Genomic DNA, 16,444 nt, shown 5'->3' on the forward strand with positions numbered 1-16,444 from the left:
AATTTTTATCAGTAAAAGCAAGGAAGGTGCATTTATAATTTTCATATAGTACTATAATGTACGTGTTAAATAAAAGAACAAACTTGACGTATGTATTTTTGACCTAATTATGGTACAATTATATTAAAAAATAGATGTCAGATGTTTCGATAGGGGCGCGATTACAGTACTTGCCATAGGAGCTATTTTCTATAGATACGCCTCTGCAAGTATGCACATTCAGCATGCAACCGAGCACGCGCTGTCGCGGTCGCGAAGTCGGGAATACGCAGACGCCGCTTATACAATAGTACAAAACCTTTGTTCGACCGAAAGTCGTTTCGACGGTTATACTCTCTCTCAATTACTTTCGCGATCCTTTCTTACGAATACACCGTATCTCACTCAACCGTTAATCTCGTATTCGAAAGGCCTAGCAACAGTGTCCACGAAACTGCGCAACGAAAAACTGAATTTCTAAGCTCTTGAAACACGTGCTACTTTCGCCGCGGACCGTGATCGAATGACGCCGTAGTGTAGCGCTCTCTCTCTCTCTCTCTCTCCGTCGCGACTCTAGCGCGGACCGGCAACATCTCGAACGCTCGGCAGCGCGCCTCGTGGCCACTGTTGCCACGCCTGTTACGCTATCCGCGTTTAGAGCGCTCTTTTCAAACAAAGTCTGTCTAACGACAAGGCATCGATACAAAATAGGATAGCGACATCGTTATCAAAACGATAAAACTCGGTTCAAAATAACTCTTTAAGATAATATCTAAGATAAAGATTGTTACATTCAGCCAATCAAAGCTCAGTATTTTTATAATGAGTTTAGGAACGCACAAGTTTTATTATGTTGACATGCCGACTGCCGACTAAAAGAAAAAGAAAATAAATTGTAAGTATAATACATATTTTGATTAATATATTGTAATTAATATTGTTTTTCATATTTGTTAAAAACTTTTTAAGAAATGGCAAGAAAAATTAATTGTATATATACATATGTTAAAATTTATGCGTGGTACATTTATTATGTTAATACTTATACACAATAATGAGGTTAAAGTATTAAGATAAGAATATTATTTACAGAAATAATATATTTGGCTCATCGAAATGGCAAAAAGACAGGCAAGAGCTACATCCCAACAGATAGAAGCGCTTGTCACGTACTTGGAGCAACATCCACACGTGGCATCAGGAAAGTTTTATACATTGGAGGGCAAGAACACCTTACAGGGAAATTGGGAGGAATTAGCAAAACATCTAAATTCCTTGACACCTAATGGAAAAGTAAAAGATTATAAATCTTGGAAAATTGTAAGTATGCAGGACACATACACACACACAAACACATACACACATACATATATATATATATATATATTAACTAATAATTGAGTTTGTTATATTTTTACTTGAACGGTTGGGTATTTATTTCAGACATGGAGAGATCTTAAATCAAAAGTATCAGAAAAAGTTCAAAAATTAAGGAAAGGCAGAGCAGCAACAGGAAATAATCCTGTAAATATAGTATTGTCGGAATTAGACAAAAGGATATTAGGACCCATACAGCACATGATATCTTTCGAATGTTCTGTACTCGTACTGTACATATACGTACCGTATATAATATACCTGGAACATTTCTATAACATCTCTAATAGTACATTATTTTTCGTAAATTCTCAGGATGTACTTGTAATATCTCAAAGTAGTACATTATTTTTCGTAAATTCTCAGGATGTACTTGTAATATCTCACAGTAGTACATTATTTTTTGTAAATTCTCGTATACTACTCAGAATATATAAATTAATACGGATCAGAAGATAAAGTGTCCGCTCGCGGTGTGTTGCTTTCACCGACGACGCCGAATCGGCTAAGTCCGAAGGCGGCGTGTTGATGCGCGCGCTAGGCGAGCCGAAGTCGCCCCGATGAGAGTCGATCGGGCACGAAGCCACGAACACGAAGTTGGACGTCGGCGGTCGGACATCTTGTCGAAGTTGTGTCGTGTAGAGACCTAGAAATCAGAGATGCGACATTGAAGGGCATAGCCTGATTGGTTGTCTAAATCACGTGATAATAACGCCATGTTGGTTCCTTACTGCATGTGATTGACATCGGTAGTGAAATATGTATAATGCATATTTGTATATTAATGGTGGTTTATTAGTGTTTATAACTTACATTTTTGTGCAATACATTATTATTATTATGGTATAAGTATTTCTATTTGTGTACATATTTATTATCAAATGTAAAGTTAATCTAACCTCTAATAGCACATGATGTCATTTTCTCTTTAATATTATATGAATGTATATACTTAGAATGTATTGAAAATAGAGTCCTTATGTAGGACTCTAACTGAGAATGAACTTAATTTACTAAAAACATCTGTAATATTCTCTACATTTGCGATATTTTCCGAATAATCTCAAAATCTACATGTGCTGTTAACGACCTGACTTTTCTTTCAAAGCTATATTGAACTTGATCCTTTCTTTTGAGAATATTTTGTTTATTATACAGAATAAAGTGCTGTGTATCTGGTTGTGCAAATATATTTAAGAAGCATCGGAAACTGGAAGGAGATGAAAATTGTCCACTTGTTTCATTCCATCGTTTTCCTAAAAATGTTGAGGTACAAACTGCTTGGATATTTAATGTGAGAAAAATTAATGGATGTACTTGGCAGCCTATAAATTCGTCACGTGTGTGCTCTGTAAGTTAGAACTTAGCTAAAATATTTTTGATAAAATTTGAACATTCCATAATAGCGTATTATATTTTTCTAGGAGCACTTTGATTATTCCTCTTGGGAGAAAAATAGAGAAGGGGAGAAAAGGAAACTTAAATTCCAAGCAGTTCCTTCTGTTTTTAATAATCTTTCACAGATATCTCAAAATGATCACAATTATTCACGAATGTCAATAATGAAAGATATTACTAACAGTTCTACATTGAAAAAAAGAAAGATTGATAGACATGAATTGCATTCATCTGTTCATGATCATATATATGCAAGTAAAGCTGTCTCCAGTGATAGAAATTCATTTATATTTGATGCCACATCTGTAAGTTATTTTCTGCCTTTAGATTTTTTTATATCTTGCCTTTGAATTCTTTTATGTTCACTGCAGTAAAAATAAAAAAAATTCCTGCTATTTAATACAAATTTTTATCTCTTCAGATAAAGAAAACTTCAGTATCTACGGTAACAGAGGTTACAGAAAATAATATACCAAATATAGAAACTGAATCAGATTTCGTTGATAATGTGTTGATAATGTATCTCGTGTGTCGTCCTAAAACGTTGCTCAAACGTTGCGTCAGCCTCTCGCTTTTGCCTTTCGTTCACTTCTACATTCGTAAAGAACGGAAAATATTGGTAAGTTTATTATCATAATTCGTAAATAGTGAATCGAGTGAGAATCGGCACAAATTAATGTCACTGTTGTTATTATATTTTTCAGACTCGACGACCGGTGTTTCCTCCATTTATCTTACACGGACGTATCTCGTGTGTCGTCCTAAAACGTTGCTCAAACGTTGCGTCAGCCTCTCGCTTTTGCCTTTCGTTCACTTCTACATTCGTAAAGAACGGAAAATATTGATAAGTTTATTATCATAATTCGTAAATAGTGAATCGAGCGAGAATCGGCACAAATTAATGTCACTGTTGTTATTATATTTTTCAGACTCGACGACCGGTGTTTCCTCCGTTTATCTTACATGGACGTATCTCGTGTGTCGTGCTGAAACGTTGCGTCAGCCTCTCGCTTTTGCCTTTCGTTCACTTCTACATTCGTAAAGAACGAAAAATATTTACATTTAGAATTATTCACATTTAGATTATCGGAACATTTAAAACGTTGTGTCTGGAGGAGCAGCTTATTTGTTTACTTTTCTAAACGCGAGATGCATTCCATTTATCGCTCCTGTTTCGCGTGCTGGTTCTCGTTCCCATAAAACAGATTGCGTGCGACGACGAAGTGTTTGGCTCGCATACGTTGGAGTCAATTTGTGATACCAATTGTGTATTTGTGCAATACATACCAACAGCTCAACGAATTTTGCTTCATCTTCTCGTTTTGTAATAGGTATGTTTCGTCGAGAGGATGACATGTAGTCAGGTTTTCAATAGTAACGGCGGAAAGGATTATACGTATGTAATATGCGCTGTCGTGCGAATAAGTGTCATATTGTCTATAGAGGAGGATGTTTCAATGCTATGCTCACCGATATTACGTCTCTATTGGTTCTCCATATATACAGAATATCCCATAATATATGTTTTTTTTCTTAAAAAATATATTATGTACAGACATGTGCACATACGTATGTAACATGATATATGTATACTTATGTATATATGTGTGTGTACATCTATGTATACTGAAGGATGGTCCGTATATGGAAAGAATTTTGTAACATAATACAACATGTATTGAAACATCCACGGACAATATGATGCCTTCCCTTGCCATATATATGTATCATTCGTACAATTATAACTTGCCGCTTACTGTAAATGCGCTGCAATTACGTTATAAAGTCCATTCTAATTATTTTCTATTCGAAATATCGAGATTACCGTCTGACATAACTTACAAGATAAATGTTCGCACTGTAAGAATTGTTTGTCTTAATGTATTATTCAATTGAAAATGTATTCATGAGATATTTGAACGATTGCAGTGTTCTCGAACTTTAAATATTTTCCTATTTCTTTTTTGTTTACTTATGTGCAGTCCTTTTTTTAAGAAAACGATTATTTTCGCTAGTTTTAAATATGTACTTCATATGTACTCAAATCACTATGTGATTTAAAGTTCGAGAACACTGCAATATAAGGAAATCGTATGTCACATAAAACAGGCAGTAATCTATTATTCATCCACGACTTTCAGGCTGTATCGCCCATCTCTAGTATAGGATAAACAAAATGATAATTACTTACGCGACTATGTAAATGATTAATGTATGATTCAATTGAAAATGTATTCACGAGATATTTGAACGATTGCAGTGTTCTCGAATTTTAAATCACGCTTAATTTGTAAGTACATTTTTCTGTGCAAACGATAACTTACGAGTGAGGACTCAGATTTTTAAATCTTTCCAACAAGTCGTGTGACTATAATACATTTTCCTATCCTTTTGTTCTAAATAAGCGTCATTAGATATTAGATACACGACACATGTAAAAAATGCATACTTTCCTATTTCTTTTTGGTTTACTTATGTGCAATCCTTTTTAAGAAAACGATTATTTTCGCTAGTTTTAAATATGTACTTCATATGTACTCAAATCACTATGTGATTTAAAGTTCGACAGCACTGCAATATTCTATAAGGAAATCGTATGTGACATAAAACAGGCAGTAATCTATTATTCTATAGCAATTCTCTTATCACGTATGACACTCGAAGTAACATAAGCATTAAACTCGGCGTTATTGCGGTATTAATTGTCAGTATTAATATTTGTAGTGTATAATGTACACACATTGACAATAATTTACAATGCACATATAAATAAATATAAATTTATAAAAATATAAAAGAGTACCAATTATTTAACCCTAATCGAACGTAATAAGTATATACCGTGCATATTCTATCCTTGGTTCTATATTGATACCTGAGATATTCTTGGTATTTACTGCGGGATATTCTCAGTAGATACTAATAAACTAGGTGGGGCGGAAATAGGAATGTTCTGAGTATGTTCTCAGAAAATCGTGGTACGTATCTCGAATGTTGTGAGAATATACGCAATCTACTGCTGAGATATCCTTCGAACATTCTCAGTATCTACTTGTGCTGTATGGGGAATTATTGGACACGAATATGTACAAGGTCTGTCAGATGTCCCAGATAGTTTCCCTGAAGAGTATACTGTAAGCTAACAGATCGTATGAAATTATGTATTGAAAATTAAACATAAAAAAGTAAAATTTAATCAATCAGAGAAAAAACTAAACTTTTTTTTTTGTATTGAATAATTTTTACTTTAAAACTTTTATTTTTAATTTTCAGTACATATAATATTTTGATTCATGTTGCATTTAACCATATAATTATTTTTTGTTGTATATATTTGTTATGTCCATGTATTTTTGTATATATGTTTAAAATATAACACACATTAAAAATTATTTTTTACTATATGTACTTTTAGAATGCTGTAGAAACATTGGCTGCCGGGAATGAAGATGTTCTGAGAAATGTTCCAGTTCCAATAATAATTTCAGAGTTACCAAATGAATCTGGTTAGTAATCTTTTTTCTTTTATTCCTTTTCTTATATTATTACTTATTCTTATATTATTTCTTATATTATTTCTTATAGTATAAAAAAATTATGTTTTGTAATATTTATGTTAGTACTTATATACAAATGAAGTTAAGATATTTTATATATAATATATTTTTAGGTGGTACAAATAATTTGGAGGATGAAGACGAATTCGATGAGCCAAATATATTAGTATTTTCACATGAGTCCAACATTTCTTCCGCTTTGCAATCGGCAAGCATACTTTCCACCTCACAATCGACAAGCATACCTTCTACTTCGCAATCAAGAACCATACCTTCTACTTTGCAATCAGAAACCAGACCTACTTCACAATCAACAAACATTTTAGAAGACATTCTTCCTAATGCACAATCCAGTGGACAAGACATATCTTCCAGTGCACAATCGATCCGTACAAGACGTAATTATAATACAAAATTAATATCTGTCTTAGGTCCAGTTTCATTTACTTTATTCTCGACTGTGATTAAACTTTGTTTAATAAAGTAAATCGTGAAACTGAGCCTTAAGGCTACTTCAACCGAACTCCGGTGCGGCAACATGACAAAATAATTTAATGTGAGCAATGCAATTGATCACATTAAATTATTTTGTCATGTTGCCGCACCTTTAACGAACGATTAGGTTAACCGGAGTTTGGTGAAGTGGCCCTTAAATATATAAAATCTGCATTTAATATAATAATATTATTTTTTTAATTTACAGGTACATCTTCTACACGTTTAGGAATGCAATTGCATGAAGCTCGACAATCATTTGAAAAGATTGCTGATAAACATGCAGAAGCAATGCGAGTTGGTATTTTTATTCATAAATACACGAAACATTTTTTTTAGTTTTTATTTTAATAATATCCTTTTTTTACAGATGTTAGCTGAAGCAATGAAACTCCAAGCAGAAGCTCTTGTTACATTAGGCCAAGCTATTGAGAAATTTACAAATAGAGAAACAAATAACGAAAGTTCAACAGATTAAAATCCGAATTCATAGTCGTATCTCAAAACTTGAGTTTATCTTTAGATACATTGTAGCCAATGAAATGACCCGTATCTAAAGATAAACTCAAATTTTGAGAAACGACTATAAATTTTGACCTAAGTATATTATCCCAGTGAGAAATGACCACTTAATCGACATCAAATTGCCTTCGACTCGATGAAATTTTCATCTATTTGACGTCAATTTGATATCGTTTTGATGAGGTATTTCTCACTGGGATTGCACTTAATTAGTATGTAGTGTTTCCAAAACAATCCTTATTTTGTATTTTAAAGAGTTACTTATGTAATGTTTTATGTTTTGTTATGTAATGATTAAGTATTATTGCATTTAGGTTCGGTTCCGAAACGTTCTCTCCGAGGAAAAATTTACTCGAAATATATAGTACCTACACATAACATATATTATATTATATTGAGTAAAATTTTCCTCAGAGAGGACGTTTTGGAACCCAATGAATACGTAGTGTTTATAAAATGATCCAAAGATGTTTTTCAAAAAGTTACTTATGTAATGTTATTTTATTTTTAATATGTAATGTGTACATAATATGTAATGTATACATATTATAACTAGAAATTACAGAAAAGGAGAGAGACAAAAAATATATGTTTTGTTGCTTGATGCAATTTTTATGAATTTTATTTTTTTCACTACTTTTTTATATTCTAAAATTTTAGGCATATGTAAATGAAAAACATTAGCTCTATAATGTAAAGTAATAACATATAAAGTATATATATAATATACAAAGTAATAATATATACATACTAATAAAACTAGTAATAATATATAAAGTAGTAATAATATATACATTAATATATACATAATATATACATTTTTAAACAATTATGCGATTATACAAATAAATAATATTTTCAGTTATTTTCATGCAATGGATTATTAGGAAACCACTCTTGCATTATTTGATTCTGTATACGTTGTGCAACAGCTCTGGGTCCTCTCTGATTCATCACTTCTTCTCTTGCTTCTGCATCTTCGACATATACATTTTCAGCTGCACGTAGAATGTCATTATTTTCTTCTTCCATTGGTAGCCGATAATGTAGTCGCATATTATGCAACACTGCGCACGCATTTACAATTTGTCCGGCAATTTCAGGTGCGTGCATCAACACACGTTGATATGAGAGACATCTCCATGTTCCTTTCAGTACTCCAAAAAACCTTTCAACAACTACTCGTGCTTTACAAAGTCTTTCGTTGTATCTAAATTGTCGACTCTCTGGAGGATAGTGAGGTAATGGTGTCATCAACCAAGGTTCCAACGGATATCCATCATCTCCTATATAATTCAAATAATATATCAAATAAATAAGACTACAAAATAAATATATACCTTAAAAATTAGTTTTAAAAACTATAAAAAATATAATAAACACATTAAAATATAATTTATAAGTATATATATATTTTTCTTTTTAAAATACTTATTACAAAGTCAAAAATCATACCAATTATAAAAGTTCTTCTTTCACCGTTGTTATAACAATGTTCCATTATTCGTCTAATGGGAGAAGCATTCCATATAAATGCATCATGTCGTGCTCCCGGATAACGTGCATTTATATTTAATATTTTTAAATCTGGATCGACTATCTGTAAAATATGTGATTATATACATATATTTTATTAACATATTATTTTTATTATTAATAATAAAGATTATTATTAACATTGCAACAAACAGAAATAAAAACTATTATTTATACGTTTTCAGATTTGTTAATAGTGCTTTCCAGCAAGCAACACAATAGTGACACTGTGTTACACAGTGTCCACTAATGTGAGAGAGAACATATCACACAGTGTGTCTCACTAATGGACACTGTATTACGCAGTGTCACTTGTGTTGCTTGCTGGAAAGCACCCTAAGTATACATAAATATAATAATGTATAGATTGTAATTATGTAGAACAAGGTTGTACTTACTGCTTGTACATTTAGTGAGTGATTTCCATGATGGTTTACATATGCCTCTTCATGTAAACGTGGTGCGAGAAGATTAATATAAGTGCAGTCTATAGCACCAATAGCACCAGGAAATGGTTGACGAGCATTTGCAAATTTGTTTCGTGCAGCAGTTCTTTCTTGTTGTGTCATTGGAAACTTTATCCATTGTCGTAATAAATATCTATTTATTAACCATGCTACTTTTCGTACACAACGACTGGTGGATGGTTGACTTAAAGCAAACTCACATTGATTTTCTGCTGGTCTTTGGTAACTCCCATTAGCAAAGAATTCAACCGCTACTAATACTTTAACTTCTGGAGCTAAACCATTTCCACGTAGTGGTTGTAAATGTGGTCTTAACATATTTGTAAGATCCATTAGTAATTCTTTACTAAGTCTATAATTTGCAAAAAACTCTCTATTTGGAAGTTTAAATGGATTTTGTGCATCACGCAACAATCTTCTTTCAATTTTTCTTTCCATGATTCTTACTCTTTCTTCCAAAACCATCAAATTCCATGCTAAATATCCTTCAGCCATATTCCTAAAATTATAAATGCAATGAAAATAATAAATAATAGAAATATATGCTAAAAATATATTTATTTTGTTACTATTTATATAATTACTATTTATGTTTATATTGCATTTCTTGTTAGTATTGATACTTATACATATACATATTTACATATAATTTACATAACAAACATTATAATTTTTTTTTTAATTTGAGATAATGCATGTGTGTTAAATAAAAAGTCATAATTTTAATTTCTTACCTTATATTTTTAATTTTTGTCGCACTTTATTACTGAGGTTATGCACAATATTTGCACATACACATTGACATATACGCGTCAAAGTGTGTCGATAAAGCTAAGTCGAGGGGTTCAAGACCCCTCGATAGCATAACGACAGAACTCGGTTTCTTATCGACAAATTTTAACGACATCTATCGCTTTGATGAGTTACAGAATACAACTTTCGTTAAAAATGTCGATAAACTCACTTAACGATAACTACAACGTCGTTAAGGAGTTACAGTATAGACCTCCTGGGGCCCTATTCTCGAAAAATATTGCCAAATATCGCATACGATATTTCACGAATGTTACTAGAATATCGCATGTCGCAGTAAATTTGTATTCTCGAATTTTCACAAGTACCTCGTATACGATAAATATCGTATATTTGGTATCGAGTGGGTCAGACCAGTCGATACGAAATCTCGCATACGAAATTGAGGTAACGCGGGCGATGCATAGCTTTACACGTTGTGTCAGTTGTGTGGTCAGCTGATAGCTTAGAGCAGTTTTCGTTTCTTATATTGTTTATAAGAGAGATTGGTGTAAATTAGGTAAAAAAAAAGACACATTTAGTGCTATAGTTGGTGTCGAGCCTCATGTTTGCTCATGTTCGTGCTCACGCGAAGTATAACCTAGCCTAGCAGTTCTTGAGTATTGCACGTAATCTATTTTTCACAGATTTATTAGAACATGCAAAATTTAATAAATTTAGAAGCAATTCGTCTTCTCGAAGAAGTTGAAGGAAGAGCAGTGGTTAGACGATTATTTCATGCAAGAAATGATCCTTTCGAGTTATCCAATAAGGATTTTATCCGATTATACAGAGTAAATAAAAGAATAGCTAAAAATGTCAGTAATATTGTGTCGGAATATATTAATGAACAACCAAGACGATTATCAGCATTAGATATAAACACACAGGTAAATAAAATTATTAAATTGTTTCTTGTATATGATGGTTTAAATGTTGTACCATTTACACAATATTTATTAAATTAATTTTTTACTATAGGTTGTAACAGCTCTACGCTTTATGGCATCTGGCAGTTACCTGACAGACATAGGGTATAACATTAATTCAGCTGTTAGCCAACCATCTGTGAGCAGATGCATTAAAAATGTGACGAAAGCTTTGAATCAACCAGAAGTATTAAATAGATGGGTTAAATGCCCTTCAACTTTAGAAGAAGTTAAACGTATAAGAGATGGGTAAATATTTTTTAAATAAATATAGTATTAATTATTTTATTAATGATAATTTCTATTATAAAAAGTCTTGTATCTTATTTCTATTTTTACATCTAAATTAAAATAACAGATTTTTAAAAAATGAAAAAACAAATAATTTTTTATAAGCAATACTTATATGTAGATATATATTGAAGAATGTAACTATCAATTAATGTTGAATAAAACTTATTAAACAATTAATTTTTTATACAGGTTTTGGGAGAAATATCAATTCCCAGGAATTATTGGATGCATTGATTGTACCCATGTAGCAATCGTTGCACCTCCTACACATCATCCACAATTTCCTGAATATATATACGTAAACAGGAAAGGTTACCATTCCATTAATGTACAACTGGTAAGTTACTAACGCATAATGTAGCTATAAATTTGTAAAATAAATTTTATATACTGGATAAATTGTTAATATCAAATATGGAACTGCAGATGCTAACTGTATGACCGTATAAATTATATGTGCGTATAATAATTACATGTATTTTTTAGATATGTGACAGTGATATGAAAATCATTCATGTAAATGCAAAATATCCAGGAAGTACTCACGATAGCTATATTTGGAATAATTGCAACTTTTTACCAATTTTGAAACAATTACACAATCGGAGACATACTTTTTATCTTTTGGGTAGGTATAAATATATTAACATTTTTGTGTTTAACACATTCTAATTACTTTAATAGTTATTGAAAGGAATGATAACATCATAAATATATGAAATGTTTAATCTTGACTGATTGTTTTATGTTCTAGGTGATTCTGGATATGCCTTAAGACCCTGGTTATTGACACCTGTCATAAATGCTGAACCAAACTCTTCTGAAAATCACTATAACATAGCACATAGACGAATCCGATCCCTTATAGAAAGGACAAATGGTTTATTGAAAATGCATTTCCGCTGTTTATTGAAACATAGGGTATTGCATTATAAACCAGATGTAGCATCGCGTATAATTAATTCTTGTGTAGTATTACACAACATGTGCATTAAAGAAAATGTACCACTACTGTGCCCAGAAGATTATGATTTTGATTTTGGATTAGATATTAATGATAATGTAAATGAAAATGTAGAACGGAACCGTATTAATCCAGAGCTTGTCGCAGGAAGAAATTTGCGAAGATTACTGATTCAAAATATGTTTACTTACATATAATAAAACATTTTACTTAAAATATATGTATTATTTATTAACACATGTCTAAAGTGATACAAATATCAACGTAATACATAATCTCATATATCTATATATATAACCTTTGTCACGACTTTTTCACTCCCGGAGCGGTCCGGGACGTGTGCCGGATCAAAAGGGGAAAGGAGAGCAGGATGGTAGGCCTCCCCGGTGATTCTCTCGCACCTCCGACACTCCACGAAAAGATTCTAATGTTGGGCGCCAGACGCGTAAATTCGCGTCCGCGAAATCGCGAGAAACCAAAAACGAGACGCAAAACGAAATGAGTCGGTGTGCGAGGGAATGGCTAACTCGACCTAATAGCAGAGCGGGGTTGATGAAGGGCAGCGCGGTATTCGGCGGGGTGACGCAAAATAATCAAGATCACGAACTCAAGCGGTTAACAGATAAAAGATAACATTTATTCGGTAGAAATTTCTGGATGGAACAGTAAGTGCCCATGTGGCTTTCAAAACAAAAGCAAATAGCAGGTGGTAGATAACGCGGGCGTCAAATTTCGAATACAAAATATGATAACGCGGACGCCAGAAATAAACGGAAAATTACGTTAACTCAGTAAACGCGCGGAAGGCGCAGCAAGAGAACGTGTGAGGAAAACTAAACTTACAAAATCATCGAGATCATATAATTTCACAGCTAATAATAGTAGAAAAGTTCGCGGACAAATAACATAGAATATCGGTACAAATTACGACTGACTACGACATAACGGAAATAAACGCGAAATAATAGCGCGAAATACCGCGAAATGATAATGCGCCACGCTTGGAGCGCGTGAACGCAAGTTCCCAAACCCGTGCAGGGATTCTGTCGCCATAAGGATCTTACTCTAACGCAAGTGATAATCTCAATCTAACGCAGGGAATAATCTTGAACTAACGCAAAGAGTAATCTTAAACTAACGCAAAGAATAATCTTAAACTAACGCAACGAACGCGACGCGAGTAATGTTCCAACGCAAGAAGGAACGAACGCAACAGGGGATATCGCCAGGGATATCCTCACGCGAAGAATAAGGCGCCGGGGCGCTCGACATAACGCGAAATACTAAACTAACGCGAGAAATTATGCGGAATTACCGCGAACAATACTATAACTAACGCGAAATGACCAATTTATCCTAACGCAAGAACTGAGATTACGCACGCGACTCCGATCGAACGCAACACCCGCGATCGTCAGCGATCGTCCAACGCGAAAAATGATGCGCCGAGACACTCGGCATAACGCGAAATACTCGAATTAACGCGAGAAAGATTACGGAATTACCGCGAGTAATAACGAGACACAACATTAAGTCGACGCGAATGGTATCTTAAGGCGATCCACATCCTACCGCGAATAATATCTCAACGCAGCCGATATCGCGAGGATACTCTAAATGTCCGAACGCGAATCGTGAGTAACGCAATTAAACCAACGCGAATATCCCTCTGACGCCATTAATTACGCGTGCAGAATCTAAGATTCGACCGGGCAAACTACTACGCATAACGAGACACGCGGTCGTGAACGCGAAGGGCGCGTGAAACGGCGTATTCGCTATCTCGAACGTCGTCATCGACGCGCCTACCGCGATCTCCAGAGGTTCGTAGATTTCGATCGCGATCCCACGGCCACGAGACCATTCCGGTGCCCCTCGCTCTCGCTATCGATCGCTAAATACGCCTTGTCGGCGAATACGCTAATTATCGCGAATTTTCCCGAGCGAGAGCGCGACCCGGGGAGCGGTGTCGTGGCTTTACATAAACGTTACCGAGGCAACCTCACCGTAGGCAGATTTTCTCCCGAGGGTCCTCGCCGTCGTCCCAAGGGTCGTAACGAGAGCAGCCGAACGTCGTACTCAGCTCCCCACAATGCGACTTAACGCGCAGAGAATATCGCGACTTGGCCTTTGACGTGCGTCGATTATCGAGGACGATTCACGAATGCTCCCGAAATTTCGCTCGATGGCGGAATCGATAGCGCACCCCACCCCGGGCGTACGCGGCCCCGCGACGTTGGAGCGCGGACCAATGAGGGGTGAGCTCGCAGGCTCGCGGCGGATTCGTGCGTAGGGCCGTGAATTACGGCTTTCCGCAGGGCGCTCAACGGCCCTTCGCTCGCGCGGCAATTTTTCCGGGATTCTTCCCGGCGGCGGACGGGACGTGTCTGCCTCCGTATTCCTCCTTTTCGGTTCGGGAATGGTGGCCACCTATCCCGGAATCCGGTCAGCAGTGTGAGGAGGGCAGATTAGCGGATTTAGCCCCGGCGTCCCGGGGCCCTGCCATTATGGGTCCGCCCGCCGCTGTGTCACGCGCCGCGCGCGTGTTTTCCTGCGCTCCGTCGCTCTCGGCGGCCCGCGAGTCGCTTCGATCCGCTTGCCGTCGTCCGATCTCTCGCCGTTATCTTTCTCGTCGACTCCGTTTTCCGCGATCCTCTGCATCCTCTCAGGAAACTCCGGTCTTCGGCTCGGTGAGGCGCCACGCAAATGATACAAAATAAAACAAAAAGGATTAGAATATGCAACGCGATTACAATATGCCCCTGGAGATCTTGCATCGATTCGTTGAACCGTCCTCGGGCGTGAAAAAGGTCGCGAAACCCGCGCCTTGTGACGGCGGCGGGGCGCTGCAACGATGCAGCGAAACTGCAACGTCACACCTTATAACGTTTTACATTATAAAAGTATAAAATAAAAACAAAAAGTAGAAGTTAATAAGGTTTTGAAAGTTTATGCACTTATATAAGTTACCTTATTGCACCCAAACTAACAAAAAATAGGAACTTTTCATTTATAATACTCTAGTATCACAAATTGTTTTCACAGTATTATTATTATTTTAGTATTATGAGTATATGAGAATATAATATATAGTAATAGTAATAATTATGATAATTAGCAAGTATAAGGCCCAACGGGCAAGTATTAGTAGTACAGTAACACAAATTAATAATATTGATATAGTAGCTGAATAATAGAAACGGCCAAATTACGAGCAATTAATAGGTGTATATTTATTAAAACCACTTTGACAACGTATGTGTTCGCAATATAAAAAAACCAACGTTAACGTTTCGGCCTTACTTGGCCTTCTTCAGAACAAGCCGCATAATTCCAACTTAATCGCTCCTCAGAATTTAACGCATCAAATCATATTAAAAGAACGGAGAATTCGCAACCGTCGCAATATGTAAGAGTAAAAACCTCAAGTGTTCGTCAAATGTATGTTCTCGGTCGTCTCCTTCGCTGCAAAAACGACGCCACTGTCCGTGATGTCCCTGCATACGTGAATCTTTATGTCACCCGACCGTCTTAATGGTAACTGAACACAGTATAAAATAACGATAAGAGACGCGAATTGATTATGTAAAAATTTTTGTCAACCAGAACACTCACATAAGACGTCGGTACAGCGAAGGATACGGAGACTTCCTTCCATCGTCTCACAGTATGTGTGATCACCACGAGAGATTACATACGATTGAGGCAATGCTCGCTTCGAAAGGACACGGAAACTTATAGTCATTGTTATTATTTCATTTGAGATAAGACTTTCAGAACATCAAAGTAGGCATCGTTCAATAACTCTGTGTCCTTGTTCAAATTTATGCCGTTTGCCTGTTCTTTTATATGTATCATCTCGGCCGTTAATCTTTTTTTATAATTATGTTCGATTTCCAAAATGCGAGCATTGTCCCAATCAAATGTATGATCGAATTTCACGCTATGCACTTATTTGATATAGTAGTATACATAAAAGTAAAAATAATCTTTTAAATCATAAACATAAATAAAAGATATGAAGTCTTTGAAAATCACAACTTGAAAATTAGTCTTTTATAAACGGATAAACATTAGATATATTTTCTAATGCAGTTGCCATTCTTTCTTTTATTGTTACATCTCTTAACATTA

The 16,444-nt window shown here is 34.9% G+C and overlaps 2 protein-coding genes and 1 long non-coding RNA gene across 3 annotated transcripts; 2 read left to right on the plus strand and 1 right to left on the minus strand.

Moving 5' to 3' along the window:
- Positions 1 to 3,258: 3,258 nt before the first annotated feature.
- Positions 3,259 to 5,551, plus strand: LOC139779480 (uncharacterized). Its single transcript, XR_011719903.1, has 2 exons — positions 3,259 to 3,373; positions 3,459 to 5,551. It is a non-coding gene; the product is annotated as an uncharacterized lncRNA (long non-coding RNA).
- A 2,635-nt stretch (positions 5,552 to 8,186) lies between these two features.
- LOC139779483 (putative nuclease HARBI1) lies at positions 8,187 to 10,106 on the minus strand. The gene is made up of 4 exons (XM_071717853.1): positions 10,066 to 10,106; positions 9,263 to 9,830; positions 8,784 to 8,928; positions 8,187 to 8,614 (listed from the first exon to the last, which is right to left on the minus strand). Exons 2-4 carry the CDS (start codon positions 9,824 to 9,826, stop codon positions 8,187 to 8,189), a joined length of 1,137 nt encoding a protein of 378 aa, XP_071573954.1. The 5' UTR covers positions 9,827 to 9,830; positions 10,066 to 10,106.
- A 676-nt stretch (positions 10,107 to 10,782) lies between these two features.
- On the plus strand, positions 10,783 to 13,425 carry LOC139779479 (putative nuclease HARBI1). The gene is made up of 6 exons (XM_071717850.1): positions 10,783 to 11,013; positions 11,105 to 11,301; positions 11,536 to 11,683; positions 11,833 to 11,974; positions 12,101 to 12,408; positions 13,408 to 13,425. The coding sequence occupies exons 1-6, from the start codon at positions 10,783 to 10,785 to the stop codon at positions 13,423 to 13,425; spliced, it is 1,044 nt and encodes a 347-aa protein (XP_071573951.1).
- Positions 13,426 to 16,444: the final 3,019 nt, after the last annotated feature.

Source organism: Temnothorax nylanderi, unplaced genomic scaffold (genome assembly GCF_030848795.1).
Source record: "Temnothorax nylanderi isolate EJ_2023f unplaced genomic scaffold, tnyl_v1.0 TNYL_tig0227_pilon, whole genome shotgun sequence".
Classification (NCBI taxonomy): Eukaryota; Metazoa; Arthropoda; class Insecta; order Hymenoptera; family Formicidae; genus Temnothorax; species Temnothorax nylanderi.